The sequence below is a fragment of the Rhipicephalus microplus genome, chromosome X (genome assembly GCF_043290135.1).
Source record: "Rhipicephalus microplus isolate Deutch F79 chromosome X, USDA_Rmic, whole genome shotgun sequence".
Classification (NCBI taxonomy): Eukaryota; Metazoa; Arthropoda; class Arachnida; order Ixodida; family Ixodidae; genus Rhipicephalus; species Rhipicephalus microplus.
The window spans coordinates 467,698,679-467,724,165 of record NC_134710.1 but is presented as its reverse complement, the minus strand read 5'-3'; the positions used below and the strand labels follow the sequence as shown (position 1 = coordinate 467,724,165).

At 43.6% G+C, this 25,487-nt stretch overlaps 1 protein-coding gene across 3 annotated transcripts in view; it reads right to left on the bottom strand.

Moving 5' to 3' along the window:
- Positions 1-25,487, bottom strand: part of Miga (mitoguardin) — a 109,697-nt gene that overhangs the window by 70,403 nt on the left and 13,807 nt on the right. For 2 of the 3 annotated variants that reach the window (XM_075880756.1, XM_075880758.1), the window contains exons 2-5: positions 22,948-23,068; positions 21,215-21,264; positions 6,727-6,867; positions 2,036-2,112 (exon numbers count right to left, since the gene is read on the bottom strand). In XM_075880756.1, coding sequence (XP_075736871.1) covers positions 2,036-2,112; positions 6,727-6,867; positions 21,215-21,264; positions 22,948-23,068 — 389 coding nt within the window. Of the gene's footprint in view, positions 1-2,035; positions 2,113-6,726; positions 6,868-21,214; positions 21,265-21,358; positions 21,581-22,947; positions 23,069-25,487 lie in introns of those variants that run through there. The other variant, XM_075880757.1, reaches the window with a different exon arrangement.

Sequence of the window (25,487 nt, the reverse complement as noted above, 5' to 3'; positions counted from 1 at the left end):
AATACTGTGCTGTGCAGCATAAACTGCAGGGAAAAAAAAAAGTGCGTCGTGCTCATGCATCGTGACAAGTGTGACGTAAGTACTTCTTTGTGGACGTCACATGATCCTCCGACTCCGATTAGGGAGAAGGCAGGGAATTAATTCTGCTTGTGAAGGCTATAGACAGGGCAAGAAGGCCGGGTCGGAAGCTCGCCTCCACACATCATGGCTTTGCGCTGCTTGCATATATTTTTTTCTCTCCACTCATATTGAACCTGAAAAATTCTTGCAGTAGAACCCTCTTTATTGGGCACGTAACAACTTCCAGTGCAATATTATTCCCATCATTTGTTATGAGAGGCTGTTTAAGCCACTTTTGCTACAGTACACTAGTGTCATGCAGAAAAGCATACACATATGGGGGAAGGGGCTACAATTTGTCACAAGACACAACACATTTTGTCACTTAAAGGGGCCATGACACCCAATTTTTGCTCAAGCTGTGTTACATGGCTGAATCCTTGGGTGTTGCCGAACAAGCTGGCAAAGTTTCAACTCATTTAGTCTAGCACTTAACGTATAATGAATATTTTCCTAAGTGCGCGTGCGGCCCGCAAGTCTTAACACTGGCACACTTGCAAGCCGTCACGTAGTAGGCCACTTGCCTTGCGCGTCTGTATTAAGGCCAATGATTTTATTTTGTAGTCAGTCGTATGTACAACAGTAGAGCTATTTGAGCTTTCTTCACCTTGGCATTAAAGATTGAATGACTTGCGGGGGATGAAACTTGGGTAGAAGACCACGGCTCTACTCCGTGAAGCACACCACGTCACACAAGCCATCACAAAGGCCGGCACACACGCCGTGGCTGATGGGCAGCCACCGGCAGTGGGTAGGGCTGATAGCCGATTACTTCTAGGGGCTCGTTTTGCAGGAACATGTTCTTTTACAATCCATTTTTCCCTTTTCACGTATAAACATTGACAATAGACCTTCTACCCCAATTTCTTGCTAAAAACCGAAACTCAGTGGGTTACTGTGTCATGACCCATTTATTATTTTACTCACGCGTATTTGCATCCTATAACAATGAGTACCAGTATGATCTCTGTCATCTAAAAGCTTTAACAATATTTCAGAGCTATGATAATGCTGTGGTTCTGAAAAACAATAGACACGCAAGCCAGTTTTCTTTTCTTTTAACATGTGCCTCCCCTTCCCCCCTCCCCCTCTGTTCTACTTTGTGCACCTCCCAAGTTTAGAGGTCTCTGGTTGCCAGTAATGCATGCGTGAATGTTTCATTTAAACACAACTGCCCTTGGTCATATTAATGAGAACTGATAATTCAAACGAAATCCCGGGGTCCCCTCGTGTGAATTATCACGAGCCTACTGTAGTAGAAATGACACTGCATGAGCAAGTTTGAGCAGAAACAGAGAAAGTACACCAGGCCCCGTCTGCGTAGTCTCAGTGTTTGTCTCTTGCCAAAACTGCGCAATAAACCAGCTAAAAGTTTTGTTTATGATGAAGCATGACACTAAAACCCATCACCTGATGGCCATAACCAACAATAAGAGCACGGTCATATTTCCTTAGTGGCCCCGCCGCGGTGGTCTAGTGGCTATGGTACTCGGCTGCTGACCCTCCAGGTCGGGGGATCGAATCTCAGCTGCGGCGGCTGCATTTTCAATGGAGGCGAAAATGCTGTAGGCCCGTGTGCTCAGATTTGTGTGCACGTTAAAGAACCCCAGGTGGTCGAAATTTCCGGAGCCCTCCACTATGGCGTCTCTCGCAATCATATGGTGGTTTTGGGACGTTAAAACCCACGTATCAATCGATCAATAATACCTTAGTGCCACAACTGTATGACAACATTTAAGTATAAAACTTCACACTTGCCATTATGCCAACCTAACAATATATAAAATGACACAAAACCAAAAACAAAATTTGATCAACTGTTTGATTGATCACACAAATTCACATTAATAAAGAACTCAGCACTGTATAGCCATGACAAGATTCCACAAACAGAAAAGGCAGATGGCAGACTCACAGATGCGGGACCACCTGTTCTGACCCGATGCAAGGCCTGCTCCCAGTAATTGATCACTTGGTCCAGAGAGTCCAGACCTGTCTCAGTGGAATACATCACCAACACTTGACAGTGCGCGTACAATTGCTAAAGACTAACAAAATATCATGTGCATCCACTACAACCACAAAGCATTTTAATGAAACAAAAATAATAATGGCGAGTGGTTGTGAAGGGAAACATCTCTGAAAATGCCTGTACATAAAAAGCCCATGTGAAAGGAGAACCTTCAACCACTGCCTTCAGAATATTTGCAAGTACCTGAAAACAATGATCTTGTCAGCCATCTTGTCAAGCCTGTTCACAACTGATTGAAGCACATTACAGGAGAGTGTGATGGTCATTTTTGCACTCCCTAGTCGTCTTATTCGGGGTGAATGAGCTACCAAACACGGGCAGGCAAATAGGGATGACAGTGAAAAAAAACAACAACAAAGCAACAAGAAAAACAGTTCACGTTAAAAGCAAAACAGTTCACGTTAAAAGCATTATAATTGCTGTTTCTTAGACGTGATGGTACCACCTCTTCCCAAAGGAGCTTTCCCTTGTGGTTACAAATCAGACATATATGTTCCAATGGCCAATGAAAGGCGAAAGGGCACAAGTTACCCAGACATGAAGGAGGCTCTGGTGCATTAGCTTGAAAATGTGAGGACAAAAGGTTTGCCCATACTCAGACTAACCAATGCAGTTTCGTTCGCAGCAGTGGCTGGCTTACTAGATGGAGATGCAGTGCAACGTAACATCGATCGCTTTCTCTCACAGGCAGATATGTGCATATTTCTCAATTTTGAGTTAGTGCCGTGTAGCATGTACATTCTTCACATCCCAGTCAATTACAGTGTAAAGGTGTTCCACTGTAAACACACTTATGAACCATCACTTTGCATAACTCATAAACTTGCTTAACCGCAACAAGATTACAATATGCAAAAAAATATACATGATACTGTGGAAAATAACTTTCTTGGGAGTATTTACTCAGTGGCAGCATGGAGCAGAAGTGAGCATGATGCCCTCTAAATATCCAAGACACCACATTGTTAAAATTTGACACCTAATAAAAAAGCACAAATAAGTAAATAAACATTACATTAATAAGGCTGGTAACCAGTGAACCATGTGGCTGATAAGTATAGGAACAAGGCGAGAGAGCAGACAAACGTGAGTGCCTTCTACTCTCACATTGTTTTCAGGTCTGCCATGTTCGAAAGTCAGCCCAATTAAATGAGCAGTGGCCTACTTCGCTCCAGCGGCAATTTTTTTAAGGGACACTAAAAGCAAATATTAAGTCGATGTTGATTACTGAAGCAACAAATCAGAAACCTCATAGTGCTACTTTTGTACCAAGGCAGTGCTCATTTTGAAATTAAATCACGTTATAGTGGTCCACATCGCGTTACCGCACTTCAAATTATCTGCCTCAAAGTGGACACTTTCACGTCACAGTTGCCGTGCACAATGCCCGGCTTTACTGCGTGGCCTCCGACACTAGTAGCAGCAGAGCGAAAGTAGCGGGAGCCACAGCAGCAACAACAGCCATCGAACAATTTCCTGCCATGGCCTCCGAGATGGTGGGCATGCTTGGTTCAACTGGGTCCTGCTAGATGGCATGACCTGTCTATTTTATTTAGGCGAAAATTGAATTTTCAAGCCACTCGCGCCATTCTCCATAGTAACGTCCGGCGGTTCTTTTTTCCATGAATCAAACAAAAACGAACAAGAAGCATTTTATTGTGCCTTTGATGCATGGAAGGTTCTTTTTTATTGCAGCTATTTGATTACTAGTGATTAATTCTAGTCGGTTGCTCTCACGTCATCAGGACCATTTACAAAATATCCCACTCATGGGGCCCGTCATTTGGTACATTTAGGTTAATTTCTTGGTAGGTAGGACACTGCTGTAGGTAATATTGCTGTTTTAGACGTTGTATTACATTAAGATTTTACTCTGACCTATGTTTTATTTGCCTTTAGTGTTCCTTTACGGAGGGCCGTATAAGGTCACAAGTTTCAGTGTCTGCAGAATGACCCATTAGCTGCATCATCTAGGCAGCGATCAGACTTGCCATGCAGAAGAGGGTGACCACCACTCGAAACTGAATGTTTACGCACTTAACGATTTACAAGGCTTTAGAGGAATTAGCGTGGAGTATTTAAGGCCTTAGTGCTCACTTCTTTTATCTTGCACATGAGAAAGAAAATGGGGCAAGACATATAGTGGGCAACCACGTACTTGCAGCATGTCACCTTTCTGTCGAATGTTTTCCAGCTTCCAAAATGTAGCAAAATATATACGCCAACCGCTAGTGAGCCGTTCCTAATCTAGGCAAGCAGAAATAGTGCCTTTTCATTGCCTATTCAAGCTCTGTACAAGCCAGTGCTGCTAAAAAAAAAAAGTGTCCGAAATTCAATTAAGATACAAGAAACCACATATTTATGCACTTTAAACTGGCACACTCTTTAAAACACGTTGAAGTGTAATATAAACAATAATTACCAAAACAAACTAACTTTTACAACAGAACAGTTAGGTGATAAAACCTACTGAAAGAATGAGGTTATTTATACTAAAATGGATTCATATCATATAAAGATTTGGATAATGGAGGCACTTCTAATTTATACAGGTTGATCAAAGGGACCTTGCAATACTATCAGCATGGTCACAAAGCGCAGCCAATTGGTAGTTGAGGCTCCAGAGAACGTTTCAGCCAAACATTATAGCACAGCATGCAGCCTAGAATTTACAATTATTTCTCAAGGACAGCTCAAAATCGTGCACTCTTCTCTCCCGAAAATATGCCGTAAACCCAAATGAACAGGCCAGAAATCCAAAGTCTATGACCATTGACCAATTTAAGCATTGTAAGCTGCACAGTACGGCCGCCGCGAGATGCCACAATGTGCCCGCGCGCTCACTCGTAATCGCACTGAAAGCTGCATGTTCGAAGAAAAATAAAGGAAAAAAGAAAGTGCTCAGGGTCATGGCGCACAATGAAGAATGGACATTGCGCTTTGCTCTCTTGTCATGCACCCCTGTGTAGTTTTCAGCACACTCGGCAGTGCGAAAGGAGGGCGTAACCGTTTAAAGCATATGAGGAATCCCACCAACTTTTATCACACTCGACCAATTCTAAAAAAATTTTGCAGCTGATGAATCATGAGGTAATGAACTATTTTTAATGAAGGCATTTATTGGTTGATTGGAAAACTGTTGAAGGGCCTCTAAGTCTGTCCCATTTCATGCAAGAAACCGCAACCACATTTTTGAAGAGCTTAGTTGCTGTTACATGTGGCAATGCCCCAAACGACATTGTTGAGTGAATAATCGTCGTTGTCAAGTACCTGGTCTGGCAAGTGCACCTGGGTGCAGAAATGAAGCGAAAAATATTGCACACTGATAACGATGCATGCTCATTTTTCTCTAGCAATATCAAGAAGGCAATGATGTCACATTGGCTGTTATTGAAGATACCAGCCATAGCATTCTTTGAAAATTCAGTTTTGCTTATCTTGTGTGAAATTAGGTGGACTCCATCACTCCATAAATATTAGCATCATCACCATTTTGGAAATCCTAAAACAGACCTGGACACCTTGTATATAAAGAACATTCTTTAGGTTGAAGCAGCTTTCTGTTGTGGTTTAAAACTTAGTCTATTTTTGTTAAGTACCACTAAAATTTTCCCCCTCATTTATCACACAGTAGATGCCACTCTTGCAACGACAATTCCGCAAAAGCTGGAAATATATCTGGTCATATCTTATAAAGCTTTGGACACACTTTCTATGTAACTACCCGAATTAGGAATTGCATCCTGAAGTTCTTAGCTGGCACGAATCCTTTTCAAGAGTGGGATGGTGCCAATTCATATGAAACAAGAGTGGAGGCTTTCTGGAATGTGTGTGCATTTACAAATGATTCCTTTCTACGCTGGCTTGCTGGCTTGGATGCCATAACAGCCAGCAACTGAGCAGTTTGGAGCCAGTGAGGAAACATAAAATGGATAATACTTTAAAGGGGCCCAGCAACACTTTTTGAGCATGGTCAAAAAACACTGCCGATCGGTGGTAAAGGCTCCCGACAACACGTGAGCCAAATATTATAGAGTCGCACGCGGCCTGGAATTTACAATAAATTATCAGTCAGGTAAAAATTTATTTCTCTTTTCTCGACAAATGACGTAAGATGCTCAAAAACCCCTCCTAGAAAATCCATCTATCGGCCATCGACTGACTTGAACATGGTGCACTCAGTCGTTGCAGAGATCATCGCAAGAAGCCGCGACTTGTCCAACCGTGTGCGCGCGATCACACTGAAAAAGCCGCGCATTTGAAGAAAAAAAAAAAGAACAAGGTGACGAGGCACGCCTGACATATTTTATTTGCGCCTGCCATCTCTCCCTGCTTAGCTTCCAGCGCTTTCGTCGAGATGAGAGAAGAGAGAATGCAATTGCAGCATGCGACAAAGCTTTGTAACTTTACTCGCACTGGGCTGATTCTTAAAATTTTTGCAGCATTGAATTTGTGAGGCAATAAGCTCTCTAAGTGAATTCATTCCATGGTTACTTGAAAAATTGCTTCAGGAATCTTTAAGCAAACTCTTTTTTTTTTTTTTTTTCAGGCCTAGCAAACTGAGCAACACTGACCCAAGTTCGCCAGCTGCTGGGGGCCCATTTGTCCCATCGATGCACGGTCCGCCGGTCCCTGAAGTGCCCGCAGGGACCCACGGGGGCCACTGATTCGGCGGCCACACCGACACCGACCACACCATACCGCGCTGCCCACGTCTGCACAGAAACAGCCAATTCAGTGATATAGAAATAGGACAAAATCAGCACGCTAGCAATTGTGCAAAAACTGGCATGTACCAGCAATGTGTGGCTCACGCTAGAATCCACAGTATACAGGCGATTTCAGTAACCTAAACAGAGCTCACAAACAGTTGAAGGCTTCATATTGTAATTACTGAAAAAACGGTCATTTTGCATAATGTCTGTCACGCTGTCAAAACACAACAGCATCACCTAGTTTTGATACAAATGCTATATATAACATGCGCTTGTTACCCCGAACCCTTGTTCACCCGGAAAGTTTGACAATTTCCAGGGTATTTATTTTTATACAACACAGCCCATTATGGGCTAAAGCAGGAGTGGCAGTAACATCACGCCGATTCCGGATAGAAGATCAATCGCGTGACAGAATCTTTTTGCTTGTTTTTTTCTTCTTCTTTGTAGTCTCTTAGTAGCCGACACTCGTTAATTCGAACTCAATTGGACCTCTGAATTTTGTTTAAATTATCAGAAGTTTTCAGATGCATGACTGTGGGTGAAGTGACATCACACATTATGATTAGGTGTTGATTTTATCAGATTTTAAAAATTTTTGAACGACTGCAAAACCTAACTGCATGCAATGAACAGAAAGCAAAATTGCAAGGTCCACAAGTTTACTGACCATTTACTGTTGATCACACCTTTTAAAGAAATCTTGAATTGCCGACAGCTTCTTTGTTATATGTGCCTTCAGCACAAAGCTCTTTCCACCAGTTGAGAAGCATCATGATTTACCATGCGTGTGCTTCGTTTCAAACATTTGTTTACAAGCGCCTGAGGTTTTGAAGGCCTGACGCACTTATTTTTCATTTTTAGACTGTTAGGTTTATATGAGCACGCAAATTTTTTAGTAGTGGGAAAGCAGCAGGTATTTTCTGGTATGGAACCACAAAAGGAATGAATCAACCGAATTATAGAATTTGAATTAAAAGGGTTTGAAATACATAGAAAAAATACAAGGCCAACCAAAAAACTGAATTTTATTTGAATTAACCAAAAGTATGAATTATCACAGTTTGAATTATCGTGAGTCTATTGTATATATTTTACGACATACTATTTGCACAAAAATACGGTGAACCCTGGCATATAACACTTTCGTGTTAATAAAATCAGAAAACCTTCATATTTTGACATAATGCAGCTTATAGCACCTCTAGGAAATGTCTTCTGAGCAATAGATTTGTGTTTTGAAGTGAAGCCGACTTTTAAAGTCCCCTAACGGAAAAATATTTGCTTCTGATTTCTTTTACTGTAATATGCAGCTTTGTGTCTGGTAATGTCAAAATTAAATCGTAAATGCTCTGATGTATCGTATAATTAATACAGCATCACTAATTGTGACTAATCCCACGTCACTTCGAAATGCCCACCTAAAATTGTAAGAAACAACCTCTGACCACGAGCGCTCAAGATTTGTCGACGCAGAGAGCACAGTTTTCAAATCCAGGCTCTGCACGCGGTGTATAATCAAACGACGAGGGTGCTTTGGTAGGAGCCAATCCCGTAAAGAGTGCGTCCTCTCGAAAATGAGAGCTTTTTTAGCGTAAGCCGCCACCACCACCCAGAGAGTGGCCCAGCAACAGAGCAAGTGGGGCGATGAACAATCCGTAGCCCTTGTTGGGTGCCAGTCGCGGTATTGTATGCACCCTGCTGCGATGCTCAGGTAGAATGTCACAGGGGGCTTCCTTCTACGTCATACTAGTGGCAATGCGAAAACGGACTACAGCGCAAGCACGAAAGTGCCGAAGGAAAGGCGTAACATCAAAGTAAGGCGAGGAACGGAAGGCAAAGAGGGACGACATATGCACTACTAGCCCGAATAGCCGTTCTTTAGTGGCGATGTTGCGAGGTGCGAGAAACTCAGATGAGCACTCATGTTAACTTTGAAACAAAATTAAAATAACTTAAAAGCAACGTTCACCACTAATAATCGGTCAGAAGTACCCACGTATACCGAAACATCAAACAATGCAAAAACCTTGAGGTTTAAATTTTGGTTTCAGCGCCCTTTAAAAAGATTGGTTGTATTAAAAATGAAATAAAAAACAAGGAATGGCCCTAGGGCCTTCATACTGTGGTAAAGATGGCTTATACTGTGCTTGGAACAGTGCCGTCCCAGCAATGCACTCATGTTTAGTAAAAGCTACACTAATGACTATACCAGCTTCACAGGTAAACCACCTCTATCCACCATTGAGAATGGCTGATCAATTACTGAGAGCAATGCGCCAAAAGTATACACACCAAAAGAGCAAAAGTGGTAGAATGCGGATCAGATGCCTTTAGTCTTGCATTTACCGTTGCATGTGGTGTGACATATGTACGCCACCGGTGTAGTCAGCGGTCACGATTCATGATTGCATCGATAACACTGTCTGGTGTGGTGCCAATACCTTTTCTTTCGCTGCTTTCACATCCTTTGTGTCCCCCCTCAAATAAATACCCCCTGCTAAGCGTCATTTCTCGCTTGGGTTCTGAAGACATGATGCCAGAGATTAGGGGGTAAGGTTTTGGGCTAAATAGTTTTTAAAATCTGCAGTACTTATGGTATACAGTAGCCTTGTCTTAGCATACTGCACAATATACGCATGCCCTCATGGCTGTGTGGCTGCCAACCACGAGCGTGTCATCAGTCATGAGCTGCTACGATAACATCTTTGTTTCAACTCGGGGATTCTATGGGTAAATGTCCCAAACATGACAGAAGTTTTCGTTGGGGTTGGGCACTTGCTCAGTAGTCGGCGCAAATTTCAAGTAGCTGGTAATGTACCGAGAGGATGTTTGCATGGCTTGGGGTGCCTGTTCACAACTTCACCGGTCCACCGTTATCAGGCTCATAATACTGATAGCAGGAAGCTGCAAAAGCCTAAGCCTACATGGTCAAGAAGTACACACCACAGGTCACCCGCTGCCTGTCTATGCCATGCACGCATGCCATGCATAGCAAAATTTGTTTACTTGGAAAAACCTGATAATTCAGACTCATGTTCTGGTGCTTGCATACAGGTGCATTACTTATTTAAGGTCACCAAGTTTTCCTTAATTCAGATGTATCTGACTACACCTCAGTTTATTAGGATGACCCTCGGGGTGCACCCAGTGCGAGGCACTCATTGCGAAGGTGAGACGCGAAAATGCAGCAGCTGCACAGCCCGCCTCATCATAGTAATCAGTAAGAACTCTATGGTCAAAACAGGAAAGCCTAATGCTTTGCGCCTACTTTAGTTTGCCACCATTTATACCACTGCATTAGTACTAAGCCTTTAGAACAGTGCAGTCATCTCCAAGATGATTGCCTTTTGTTTCTGCTGCTGCTGTTCTGGCAAACAAAATTTTTTCAATTTGACTTGGTGTGCTACATGTCAGAACTACATGGTCATCAACCAGGGTGATGTTGTTAGCAACCTGGGCTTCACCCGTAGCAACTGTGACGAACAGTAGTTTCATTTTAACTTGGTGCACACATGTGCTTCCACAAATGCACAGAGCAATTATGACCCTGTTGACAGCAGCTATTTTGCCCCGCCGTGGTGGTCTAGTGGCTAAGGTACTCGGCTGCTGACCCGCAGGTCGCGGGTTCGAATCCCGGCTGCGGCGGCTGCATTTCCGATGGAGGCGGAAATGTTGTAGGCCCGTGTACTCAGATTTCGGTGCACGTTAAAGAACCCCAGGTGGTCGAAATTTCCGGAGCCCTCCACTACGGCGTCTCTCATAATCATATGGTGGTTTTGGGACGTTAAACCCCACAAATCAATCATCAATCAACAGCAGCTATTTTATCTAAGGTAGGTCTTGAAACTAATATGCAGGAAACAAAAGTAATGTACAACAACATCGGAAGAGAACAGCGCTTCTAGATGAACAATAGTGCACTTAAAGTTGTACAAAACTACCTCAACTTAGGAGAGGTAGTCGGACCACTGTGGAGCCGAACCACGAGATTGAAGTAACCAGAAGAATAAGGCACTTAAAGTTGTACAAGACTACCTCAACTTAAGGGAGGTAGTCGGACCACTGTGGAGCCGAACCACGAGATTGAAGTAACCAGAAGAATAAGAATGGGTGGAGCACATTTGGCAAGCACTCTCAAATGATGACTGGTAGATTGCCACTATCGCTCAAGAAGAAGGTATATAACAGCTGTATCTTGCCGGAACTCAGCTATGGAACAGAAACCTGGAGGCCTACAAAGAGGGTTCAGCTTAAATTGAGGACGACGCAGTGAGCGATGGAAAGGAAAATGATAGGCGTAACCTTAAGAGACAAAAAGAGAGCAGAGAGGATCAGGGAACAAATCGGGGTTAAGGATATCAAAGTTGAAATCAAGATGAGGAAGCGGACGTGGGCACATAGCGCGTAGGTAGGATAACCGCCGGTCGTCATGGGTAACAACTGGATTCCCAGAGAAGGCAAGCGGGTTAGCGGGAGACAGAAAGTAAGGTGGGCAGATGAGACTAAGAAGTTTGCGGGTATAAAGTGGCAGCAGCAAGCACAGGACCGAGTTGACTGGTGGAACATGCGAGAGGCCTTTGTCCTGCAGTGGATGAAGTCAGGCTTATGATGATTTCATCTGCAGCTGAGGTGATGCTCGGTAGTCTTATTTTGCAGTGCAATGCAAGCGCGTCTTTACATGGTGAAAGCTTTGCAGAACAAAAGGGAATCCCACTGTGATCCACAAACAGTGATGAAAGTGACATTTTGCTTTCTGGAGCAGATTCTGGAGCAGAAGAAATGGTGCTTTAGAGCAGCCTTAAGTGTCTTCGGAACAGAAAAAAAATGCTATAGCTTAGAGTAGCTATTGGTGTTTTCGGAGCAAATGCATGTTTGTAACGACTCCTAAAGTCTAAACCATCTCTTAAGCATTGAATAAATATTTATATTTATTATTGAACACTCTATATGCAAGTATGCAGCTAGTATACAAGCAGTATAGAAGCATCATTGGCTTAAATCATGGAACAGGGAGGTAGAAGTAGTCCGGATTTTTCTAGTGTTCCGACTGGGGAGCACAGCCCTTACAAGATTCCTCCTTTACATTTAGAACATGATATAATTGAGTTAACAGTTAAGTATAGCACAAGCAACTTTTTAAAAGGCTATTTATCTTTTACTGTGTACCTGTGTTGAATGCCCCTCAGCTGTGTGAACTATGGAAATCACAAAAAGGTGAGAAAAAGAGACTGAATAAAACGATGCAATTTCTCGAGCTTGAACCCCATACTCCTTTATGAAAATTTTATTTGGAGGCACAATTTAATTATTATATAAATAAAAATACGACCCATGTTAAAAATACCAGTTGGCCACCATGGCCTGATATGTGTCACCCCTTGTGATTTTTTTGGATTTACACCACTGAGTTGCACACTAGCATGATAGTGTTTATACAGCTTGCTTTTGGTTTTACTTAGGCTCACAGGTTGGTCCCATGGCTCAACTTCACTGTTTTAGTGGCGAAGCTCCTTATAGCGGCACCCGTTCGTCCCGCGTCCCGTCGTAGTATGTAACCAGTATTACGCTTTGACCTGCAAACATTTTGACCTCCAAGGTGTTGCCGGTGAGAGATTCTTTCTGTGCGTTGTTGAACAACAAAAAATAGTGCTCAATGTATATGCCAATAGCTGATAATGGGGTATGAGAGACAGGAGCATTCGGCTTTTAGTTAACGTGCACGCTGCGATCCCCATTAGCAGCCATTGCATGTGCATTGAGCACTATCTGAAGGGAAAGGGTTGCTACGTTATACCCGCTGGGTGTAACCACCTTAGTTTTAGAAAGGTTTAGCGAGCGTTGAGCCGCAGTGCCATGAATACAATGAACTAGTATATACCATGAATGAACTTGAGGTAGTTAAAGGTGTGAAGTAGGTACGAAGTGCAAGCCGTAAGAAAGTAAAAGCCGAATTCTCCTGTCTCTCATTTCCCATGCAGCCATTGGCATGTACATTGAGCTCTATCTGCCAGGAAAAGGTTGTTACGTTATACTCGCTGGGCGTAACCTCCTTGATTTTAGAAAGGTTTAGCGAGTGTTGGGCCGCAGTGCCATGAATACAGTGAACTAGTATATACCATAAACTCGAGGTGATTAAAGGTGGGAAGTAGACCCGAAGCGCAAGCTGTTAGAAAGTGTGCGTGTGCCACCTCTCGTTTAGTCCTTGGAATGTCCGCTGGATGGCGGTGTTTCTATATAGGGAATATATGATAAAAGATGCGAGATGGTGGTACTTGGAGTGTTGAATAGATGGACGTCGAACGGACACACAGACAGATGCATGAACGGACGCAGGGACGGATGCATGGACGAACGCAGGAACACACGCACGCACGGACTGGGCGGATGGACGCAGGGACGGTCGCACAGACGGAAGGAAGCAAGAACGAATGGACAAACGAATGCTTCGCTCACTCTCCATCATTCACTCCGTGGATAAGCTGCCAATTTTTTTAGTTTACCAACATACTTTCGGAGCAGGTTTAGAGCAGTTACTAGCAAATATTGCAATTTGGAGCAGCATGGAGCAGCATTTCTCTTTTGGAGCAGTTTAGAGCAATCGGGGCAGCACTTCCATCACTGCACAAGTGTTTGACGCCTGCATCATGAACTCGCCACATAGCACTCCGTGATCACTAGCAAAAAAAAAAAAAAAGAATGATCACAAGCACCTGGTGATGGTGACAGCAAGGGAGATCTGTCTTGCAGAGAAGCTGTCACTGGCGAAAAAATTTCACTAAAAAAAATATGTACTGCGGCTGCACTGCCTATGCTTCCCGGGACTGAGCGAGGGTGAAGCAAACAGATGGTTTAGTAGCAGACAATGTGCCTATCACATTGCTCGGTACATACTCCTGGTTCTTGCCATTTCCTGGCTGGTTGAGTCTTATATTAGAGAACCGATACAGCATGGCACAGACTAGAATGGTTTTTAATAAGCTCTGCAAGGGTTACACGCGTAATGCATATCGTAAGTTTGTCAACTGAAGGCAACCTTAGTGTGACCTACGTTCTAGTCTACAGTGCATGCGAACCCACAAAAAAAATTGCAAAAAAGCATGATAGTAAACTGTTATCAGCACATATATTGGATAAAGTAATGTGAATGTGGCGCCCTTGACACGACACAAGCTTTCTGAAATAATTAAGAAAAATTACATGAAAACATCCCTAGATGTTTTTTACATCTGGCCGTAACTTTGCTTATTATACTGCATTTCATACTTAGTGTGCAAGGCTGCAGAAGCAACACAAGAAGTTCGGTCGTCAAAAAGTGAAACGCCGTCTCGTGGACAACCTTTGCCGTAAATGCTCGTGCGAGTGGGGCATAAGCTTACGAGTGAGATGCCGTCTGCAAATGAAAACAAACAAAAAAATGAAAATGAGAGGTTAAACAATGCAGAACAACATCACAATTGTGTCACGAAAAGAATTTTTTTTTTTTTTCATTTCTAAGGCACGAAGCGATTTTTACTTATCACAAAGAAAAAAACATTCAGTTTAGGGTGGTCAAAACGTGCGACTATTCCTTGGTGCGAGCATGTCCACAACACGATGTCTCGGTAGTCTCTATAACTCTCAGTTCAAGCGCACGAATAAACAGACATGAAGAGAGGACAAGCGCTTGTCCTCTCTTCCTTTCTAGTTATTCGTGCGCTTGAACTGACAGTTATACCATGCATATCCAACTAGCCCAACTTATGACTCGGTAGTCTCGACAACTTTGCGTGCAAAGTACGAAGAGGATTATAGAGAGACACGAACATGACCTGCAGCTGCTTTCAGCTCTATCAGTATTATGCCTGTGCAGGTCATTAAAACATGAATGTCAAAGCCATTATATGAATCACTTTACACGCGACAAACATTGAAACTCATAGAGTTACCACAATGCCCACCAATTGACTACAAGACAACCACTCAGCCCCTCTTTACGATGAACAGCTGCTGAACAAGTCAATGTTTCAACACATGCCGACTTGTCTTTGGGCCAAGTCGGATTGTAAAAACATTGACCCCAGTAGTACATTTATCAAACACCGTCCATCTTATTTGCACTGATAAGGCGATTTTTCAATTAAGAGTGGCTGAGGTTTTCACGCACCAGGTTTTATGAAGAAACTGAATGACAGACTTGCCCGCAACATTACAGCTGAAACATTTCTCCCCATGAGCAAATCCAATGAAAAAAAAAAAAAATTGGCCCCGTATCTGCATGTTAATCTGCAAATGTGGAGAAAGTGAACATGTGGAGAGAGTGAACAAAACATTTATTTGATGTTCTGCTCAAGAAAATCGCTGAATGGTATTCTGGAGGCGCTGCGTTAAGAGTGCCTCGAGCGTGCAGCAGAGGCGAACGAGCGCATCAAGTCACGTCACATGCAAGACATAAGCGCTATCTAGCAGTTTTCTTGGAAAACGAAACCCGCTGCTCTGAGACGGGCGCGCACGCCCGTCTCAAAGGTGATAAGGTGTAGAACGCAAGGCGACGGGTAGGTGCCACCACCGTGTCGTCTTAGCAAAGCGTTGGAAACACTCGCCTTTTCGTGCAAGCGTTGCATCATAAGTGCAGCGTGATAAACGCTACAGTTCTTAGAATTACTTATGTATGCCTTTTGTAGTAAACGACACACATACAGAATATATACGTGTGTTTATGGTGCCTCAGATATGCGCAATAATTGCTTTTTAATTGACAATCGCACAAGTATGAATGCTGAATCTTGAGCAACATTGGTGGGCGCTGTGGATGAGGTAGGCCGTTTGGTGTATCGACTGGTGTTGTTCCGAGTACCCGGTACCAGCAAGAGTGATCAAACAGACAAATGTACAGACAGACAAACCCAAGAAAGACTATCGTCTTTAAAAAAAAGAAATGTTGGCCTTGCGTTTTGTACAAAATGCGCATTATTTTTCAGGGCATGAGCAAATGGAAATGCCCCGTGCTGCAGTGACTTTTTGAATTTCTGCTCGCTTCAGACTTGGCTTGTCATACCTTCTGCATTTTCCCCTAAATTCTCTTGATTATATCAGAATCATGGAAATTTTTTCTTTTTGGTGTACAGTAAACTCACGATAATTTAAGCTCTGATAATTTAAACTTTTGTATAAATGAAACAAGTTTCAAATCTTTATCGGCCCAGTAGGTTTTCAATGTACTTAAAACCATTCAAATCAACATGCTCCATTGCGTTAATTTGGTAAATTCGTAATTTTAGCTTGTCCATGCCAGAAAATAAGTGCATTCACAATCTCGCCTTGATCGAGGAAAAAAGGAAGAAAAACCTACAAGGGGTCTGGCCTTCATTTAATGCGTGCAGCGCGCTGATGTCACTTTCGTCACAATACATTGATGTCATGTAGAAAAGTGAATGAAGATTTGGAAGAGGCTACTAGCTGCCACAAGACACTATAAATTTTGTTTCTTAATTACACACACGTACATGTGTAGAGTAATAACCAGTATTAGTATGACTGCTCTGACTTCAAATAACAATGGAAATTATTGAGAGCGGTCAATGAGACTAAAAATAAAAAACACGCCAGTTTTCCCTCTGCACACAGCCCTCTCCCTCCCTAAGCACATGAATATACCGAATTTCAATGTCCCTCAGGTTGGCAAATGCCGTATTTTCACACATATAACACAAAATATACCGAAATATCCAGAGCTAATGTTGAGTTGCGAGCGATACGCAATTTCGGTGCGCAAGTTGGCATCACCGCGTTACTTCACAGTAGTGCAAAAAAGACAGCCTCATGTCAATATGCGGAAATAATATATTTCCTTGATTGCATTTTTTTCGCAGTTTGTGCACGGGGGAGCAGCTCATATGCAGGTCAGGTTATACGTGAGAAAACACAGGATGTACACATTTGTGAATATTTCATTTCAACCCAAGTTGGAATGTTGCCCTAGGTCACATTTATGAGAACTTCTAGTAATTCAAATAAAATTTTCAGGTTGCTGAGTTGGAAACTTTTCAGTTAATTTCTCCCAGTAGTTCGGCTAATCTCCGATTTGCTGTCTCTTTACACTTTGCCTTGTTAACCTTTCGGTGTGCTAGTATAGCTAAACATCGCATTTTCATGAAGGCTTGAAAACTGGCTTTAAAGTATTTCAAGTTTAGCGTTGGATCTGTCCAGTTGCTTCTGCTGCTCATAACACAGCTGAATAATACAGTTTTCTGACCAACAAAGCTTGAATTTCAAATGTGCTGCTACTGATTAACTACAAGTGTTCAAGATTGCCCATGTTGGTTCGTCGTACTTAGTAACTTTCACACACATAGTAACTAACATAGTAACCGCACATAGTAACTAACATAGTAACTAACATAGTAACCGCACATAGTAACTTTCACGAGCGGATAAGAGCACGGAAGCGCTGCTGAAGCAGCGATCAAATGAGTCGGTCCATCTTAATCGCCTGGAAGGGGCATAAGATAACATCCCTCACATGTTCGAACTGCCGTCAAATGCTGAAACAGAAAGCAAACCACCCGCCTCAAACGAGCATGAAAAAACGCAGTGGGAGGGGGGTTGCTCGAGTAGCAACAATGAACTTTGATTTTAAGGACAGTCGCGATCACTGGTGCGCGTGCTATCTCAGCAAGTATCAGTGTGCTTTCAATGCGAAGAGACTGAGTGAAAAGAGCACTTCGCTCTGGGGCGGCCGTATTTGTGCCCACGAGCATTTTGTAGGAGTTCCGCAATATCAGATCCAACAGAGTTGGCTGCCAGCTTTACTTCGTATAACACTACAACTTTTGCTATTGAGTTCATTGCACTGCATTCAACGCACCGTCTTGTTGTTGCCAGAGCTAATCAGCTAATTGCAGATGTTACGAGCCTACGAACTCGCGGCGCGATGCAAGACAGAAGCGCGTGACTAGTCAACCTCGGAAGAACTATCATCACCAAGGTCTCGGAGAGTTTCCATCAGCGCCTGATCTGACATCCCCTCTAATGTGACGACACTGTTGTCTGCATAATAAAAAAAGAAAAAAAATTGGCCATCGTATCTGCATGTTACGCTGCAAATGTCGTTGAAAGACAATAGTCTTGCGTCTGGAGAGAGTGAACAAAACGTTCATTTGATGTTCTGCGCAAGAAAATCGGTGAATGGTATTCTGGAGCCGCTGCGTTAGAGTGCCTCGAGCGTGCAGTGGAGGCAAACGAGTGCATGAAGTCACATCACACGTGAGACATGAGGGCTATCTGGCAGTCATCCTGGAAAAGAAAGCGCGCGGCGTGCACGCCCGTCTTGGAGGTGATAAGGTGTAAAATGCAGGAAGACGGGTAGGTGCCGCTACAGTGTCGTCTTAGCAAAGCGTTAGAAACACTTACCTTTTCGTGCAAGCATTGCATTGTGAGCGCAGCGTGATAAATGCTACGGTCCTCAGAATTAATTATGTATGCCTTTTCTAGTAAAAAATACAGATACATAATATTGACGTGTTATGGTGCCTGAGATATGCACAATAATTGCTTTTCAATTGACAATCGCACAAGTATGAACGCTGAACCTTGAGCAATACTGGTGGGCGTTGCAAATGAGGTCGGCTGTTTAGAGTATTGTTTGGCCACTTTGGTGCTGTTTAGGGTACCGTCAAGAAGGGACAAACAGACAAATGTACAGACAGACAGACAGGCAGACAGGCAGACCAAAATATTTTCGTCAAAGGTCCCCAAGAAAGACTATCGTCTTCAAAAAGCAAAGCTGGACGTTATCGGGGGCCACTCCATGCACGCACAGCATCGATAATGAAGAGCGCAAGACATGGATATTGCCGAAAACTATTTGGTAAAGCGCCCTCCACATGCAGACGGCCCCACATATGTGACGCTAACTAAAAGCATGGCACTGCCAATGCAAAAGTAGTTTTTGTTTGTTTGTTTTTTGTTTGGAGGGAAAAGGCCGAATCCGCACAACCTTCCACGCCGACTCGTGGGGCGTCTTTTTCTCCCTGTGTGTTTTCGCGGAACATTTTCCCCAAGTAATTCTCGCACCCACTAACTTTTCATCGGTTTGTCACGAAAAAAAGTGCGAGGATTATGCAAGTAAACACGGTAACTCTTCCTGACTGCGCAAGTAATCAAAGATGGCATAATATGTTCCCAAAGCATCCCCACGTTGAACATTCAGTTCGGTGGGGCAGTGAAGGTGCTACTCGCCAGCAGCCTACTGCTATGGCAAAACCATCAGACAGGCTCGGTACATACTAACCCGAAGTGCCGTCTAGTTCATACGTCAATTCTAGTTCATGCAGTTTTCTGCAGCACGGGGTTTTTGCAAAGCATCGTTGATGCAGCGGTAACAGAGCTGAAATATAACCTTTCACACCACAACAAATAATTAGGTGGCGAGCGCTTAGCACTTTCCATGGTTTGGCAAAGTGTTTTGGTCTCATATCCATTTCAATGCAGCTCCTGACTTCACCGGGTGGAAGTGACACGTGCTGCACGGTCCGCACGTCCCATCTGTTGCTGTGCTAACAAACTGGTTGACCCTCACGCAAGCGCCATCTTGAATCGCACAGCGCACCACCTAGAGTTTGTGGGCATTGCGAATAGCAACCACCTTGCATAACCAGAAAGTACTCATGTGACAATGGTGTGAGTGTGTAACGTGAACACCATTTGTTGGGCTCACTGTTGCCTCCATACTTTAGAGTGGAAGTTGCTTGTGTCAAAAGTGTTGTAGCTCAGGTGAGTTGATTATCCATGAATTTAGCTTGTATTAACTCGACACATATGAAAAGCAAAAGAGAAAGACAACAGAGACGTCAAGAAACATAGGCGCTGAACTTCCAACTGCTTATTTCATGCCTTTTACTTCCATCTTATACATGCGTAAAAACACAACTCATCTTGCACGTGGCCTCATTCAAAGAAACGTCATTTCTTTATCTGTCAGTGCAATTGATGGCAAGCTCACACACAAGTTTCCCGCATTTGCTATAGCTTCGGCTTCTTTAATTTCACATGTCAGTTGATTCCGAGACCGGCCGATACAGATCAGGGGAGTACCCACAACCTTTGCCATGCATTGCTAGAAACCCTCCTGCTGAAAGCTTATTTCTTGCGTTGTAGTCATTTTCACATAGTCTATCATTAAGACACCGCTTGGTCTGCCCTATATAATACTTGCTACAGGATAATAAAAACTTGTACACAACGCAGCACACACAATCTACTGTGTGTAGCGAGATTTACTTAATTTCTGAGGCCCATACACATATATGACAACGATAGTTTTCTTATAAGCTACGCAGACTTTCATGGTAGATACCCGTTTGCTGGACTAACTGCAGCCTTCCTTTCTAACGGGCTAGTGGTTAATAGTGAAATTTACCCGATTTCTGTTGCACATACCTGTTTACGATGGCCACCTGAATTACCATGGATTCCAGGCACAAGAGCCTCGGCTAGAAACAATTTTGCTGTTTTGAATAAGCAGTATTGTGTACAACTTGAGTAATTAGCACAGAGGACATCGAAACATGCATTCAACAAGCGTCACAGATTTTCCTAGCTTTTGACATATTCAGAGGATCCCGAAATTTGAGAGTGCTTTCTGCACATGCTGCTAAAGTTTTTCATTAACTCTGGCAACTCTAAAATGTCTCCAATGCCCAGATGAACACACAGGAAAGCCATGTAGTTCAGGCGTTCACCCCCCCCCCCCCCCCCCCCGATTTTATAACGTGCAGCCACGTCTTCTTTGGCACTAAACGACCATGCGAATTCACAGGAAGAGAGCGGCATCGCGAAGATGATCCTGGCAGAGCTCACTACTTCTTCCTTGAAATACTAGCGGGTATACATAGGTGCTGCAGCCGTGTCGTCAATAGATTCGAGCGCAAAGCGTTTTTTGTACTATAACAAACGCAGAAACAGAATGAGCAATTTAATTTATGCTACATTTTAATGGGTTTCACTAAATTGTCCGCACAGATAGTAGATGGTCAAAGTTGCTTTGCATTTCAAAGCCCAACATAAGAAACATCTGCGGCACATCTTCTGTAGCATATCAAAAAGCATTCGCTCTAGAGTGCCTCCAGAAAGGAAAACAGCTTTCACTTTTGCACACCATTTATGCTCTCTGAAAGGGCTGTCAAGGAATTCAAGTATGATGTTTGAAAGATAAAGCTTTGGGGGGGGGGGGGGGGGGGGGGGACTTGCACAGGGTGTGTTCCCCAGCCTAAACACAAACGGGGGGGTCAGAAGTCTCTCATAATATATGCCACTGAAAGGCACACAGTGATCATTCACTGAACACAATAAAATGGGCCACACTTACCTCCATTTACAACAGCCGTTTTGAAGCCACCAAAGCGTCTCCTAATGTACCTGAAAAGGCAAATGCTACCCTCTATCAATCCAGAACGCAAAATAACACATGAACACACAGCATTTAAAGAACCCCCACACAAAAATTACAAACCTGAAAATTTTTGTGTTGCCTGATTGTTCAGCACACACAGGCACTTTTGAGCAATTGTTAGTGGGAAACATAGCCTTTCAGATATTATAATTTGGTATTACAGTAAGCATGACTTTTTCACATTAGCTGGCAGCACTTTGCCCTAGTATGACACAGATCAGTGACCCCAAGGGACATCGCACAAGTAAATCAAATGTTGTAAACATCACAGACAAGTTTGTGAAGCATGTAGACAAGTGTTGCCAGACCGGAGCTGCTGTCCCAAGCACCATCTCACTCTGTTGCCAGGCTGCTACACGAGTAGCTTTTTATTAAGCATTGCAGCAAAAAATGTCCATTTTTTTTTAGAGGGGACACTCTTCACAGTCAAGAGGGTGGTTGGCAAGCGAATGTGTCTCGCACATAGTTTCCAAGGTGCCTGGACCGTCACACCCTAACTCAAATCGCAGCACCCACTTCGTCTCATTCTTTCCCACACACAAGGCCCAGATTCAAGAAGTGCAATTTCGATGTCCCCAAAGATTGAGCAAATGAGGTCTCAAGGATCCACTACTGTGGGGCACTAGTTTCTTGTGATTTTAGGAAACCATTATGAAATAGGATGTTAAAATTCGTCATAATTAATGAGGCTGGCATCAGTTATGCAATACATTGGATAATTTATGATTAATCTTCAGGATTATCAGACATAAAGCTGCTACTATTTAGTAATGCATAAAAATAAAAAATGCAAGTTCGGCTGTCATTGGTACTTTAAACCAATAAACCTGAAATAAGCACAAAAAGTGACAAGAGGTTTCGTCACAACATGACATTTTGCTAAGCCATACTGATATAGGTGCAGACATCACACAGGCAATTGATGCAGGCAATGCAACCAACGTAGTGTCTGGTTCGTCACGATGCTGTGACAAACTACCTTTATTTTTGTCAGCTTATCTTCCGTCTACAGCAGGACGAAAGTCTCACCTAACGATCTCCAATTTACCCTGTCTTGCGCGAGTTCAATTCCACTTGGTCCCCTTGAACCTGATTTCATTTCTCAGTATAGCTCTCTGCCATTATCAACTGCATTCCCCAAACCCTGGTATCCACTTTATTACTCAAACTGACCATCTGTTCTGCACATTACCACGTCAGCTTTTTTCGCTTGATGTCCTTAGTAAGACCCAGTACCTCTGTTTCTTCTCTGACCTCCTCTACCGTCATCCAATCAATGCCTTCTATTTTCCATTCCATCGCATGCTGAGGTGTCATTAGTTAATTTTTTAGTTTCATAGTTATCCCTCAAGTTTCTGCCCCTCATGTTAGAACTGGCAGTAGCCAGTGACAATTTACTTTTCCCTTCAGAAACTGATTGCCTGTTGTTATTTGGGAGTGCCTGCTCCATGCATTCCAGCCTGTCTTTATTTCGCGGAGAATTTTTTTCCTGAGTATGGCTCACTGTTAGCAATTGACCTAGGTCTTAACAAACCATAGCATTGTGTTTTTATTTGTTGTGCAAGAGAGGAGGAAGAATGTGTAGAGACAATGTATAAAATAGTTGCATCCACAGAGTATGTCACTCATTCAGACAATGCTCCACTTGCCTGGTGAGTACGCCAAGCAGAATGATGCCAATGCCAGCCGATGCTATGATGATTTTGCTCCGACGCGGCGCGTCATTCATAGGGAAGCTGATCCGAGGGGTAACCTGCAGCATCACCAGAACTGGCAAAACAAAGGAGCACATAAGGTTGACATGCTATCCAAAACCCCTGCTAAAGAAACAAGGGCTCTGAAGTGAGAAATTCCAGTCTGCCTACATGTTGGCAAGTGTTTGCTTTACCTTATTTCTTGCCTGTCAGTCAGGTTTTCACTCAATTCTCAATTACACGAGAAAATTCATTGCAGGATAATATTAACTCACTAACTTTTGCTCACCTTGGCCTTTGCAAAAAACAAGCTCATATTTTTCATTTGCAATACCGAGATAGTGCAGACTTTGTTGCATTTGACACAACCAGAAAGGCATACTTCTTCCTTACTGTAGTGATTTCTAGCAGTAAAAAGCCACTTTGCAACTGGTCAGCATACTGTAGAGGAAAATCCTCTTCACGAAGAACCAAGCACAAACACAAATGTTACCTACTTACCGTGCAAAATAAAGCCATCTTAGATACGCCGCACATGAAAGCTGTATTTAAACTCATCTATAAGCCCTTAAAGAGGCCATGACACTGAATTTTCCCTCACAATCTGCGTCATGTACGTTAATCTATGGGTGTTCACAAACAACCTGGCAAAATTTCAGCGCATTCAGTCGAAAACCTAATTTATAACAAATGTTCTCATAAACACGTGAGCAGGCCAAGAGCCTGACAACAGTGGCACACTCGCCAGCAGTGTCATTACAAGAGCTCGTATTCTGGTCAATGATATAGTTTGATTGGCCTGCACGAGCAATGGAGCTGTTGGAGCTTTCTTCAGTTTGGCATAGGAAATTCAATCTTTACAGCGGCTGAAATTTAAGTAGATGATGACACACATGACATCACACACACCACGGCAAAACATCAGCCTCCGGCAGTGAGCAGGGTTTATGGGAGACCAGCGCTGGATAAGTGGTGCACCGAAAAAGAGCACCTGGCGGAGAGTCGCGACACAACTCAGCTGCTCGCGTTCAGACGACTGGCCACAGTGTACCGCAGCAAGAGCACGCCGGTGTGCCGCTTCAGCACTTCATTTTACAACAGACAGCTGGAAAAGCCATAGCGCCTGTAATACTACACTGTGCTTCATTAACAAAAAAAACTTTGTTCGAAGGCTACTGTCACATAAACTGTGCAGAGCAAACTGCGTCTATGCATGTGGCATCGAGGGGACAGTACTTTGCAGTGATGGCAACTTTCTTGTCATCCTTTCTGGCTGCGTGCTGAGTTTCATGCTAAGCTAGTGTCGGCTGATATGCCCTTATTGATAAGACTGTGCGGTGACATTACCACACTCCCCACTTCAGTAGTAAAGAAACAAAAAAAACAAGTAGTAGCTGCGGCATCAATTTTTTTTTTTCTGGCGCCATATGTACACTCTGTCCGCGGCATGCATGCACGTGGACGATCAAGCAAACCACCGCGACAGCATAGCCCGGGTGGTGTTGCGTTCCTATGCTTGACAGCGCGGAATAGATTTCTGACCACGGCGGCTGCACTTAGATGGGGTTTAAATGCAAAGAACCATGACCCAATATATATGAGCTCATTAAAGTACTACAAGCAGTCACAATTAATTTTGACAACCATGCTACACAGCGTGCCTCAAAATCATATCTTGTTTGGCACATGAAAGCCTAGCAATCGATATTGAACAGACACGTTTATTTTAAGCAGCCAGAGGCAAGCGGACAAACTAAAGCCATGTGTAAGGAAAAATAAACGATGAGTAAAAATTTAAAAAATTTGATCCTTCTCTAGCAAGGCATAAATTCCAATGTTACTTACCCAAGGCAGCCAATGAGAAAGAACCTCACCGCATCGGCTGACTTCAGAAAGCTAAGCTTCGAGTATTCTGCTGCTGTTTCGTAACAAGAACCCGGTCTTTAGGACAAACTTGGGGAGACGCGGCTGAAGTAAGACGCTGTGCGGACGTGTTTCACATGAGCTCCGGCCCGGTGACCGATTATTGGCGGACGCGCTTTGTTCTGGACTTGCTGTCAGTGGGCTCATCTGCAGGAGGTTGCCCTGTACCTACGAACACCCCTCGTTTAGGCAAGTTTGTCCCTGTTTTCGGAGTTTCCGAGATTTTCCTATCAACCCCGCGGTGGCAAGGCTAGGCCTATCTCCAAGGCCAAGCCTGGGCCGCGTTGCCGGGCGTCTGGCTTGCGCCTGGTGACCGTGGGCCTTGTTGGGCTGAAGATGGAATACTACGTCGAAGGGGAGACTATAACGCCCAAAGATTTTGAAGCGGGAGAGTGGGCTCCAGTGCTGAAGGCACAGGACCGATTTAAGAAGACTCAGCATGGCGACAACACCAAGAGTAAGCCTTGCGAGACGCAGGCCGGCAGCGACAGGCGCAAGACGCACGGAGCGCAGCAAGTCAAGCGGGGGAAAGCGCCGGTGTGAAAGAAACGCGGACCGTTTCTCAAGTTGCC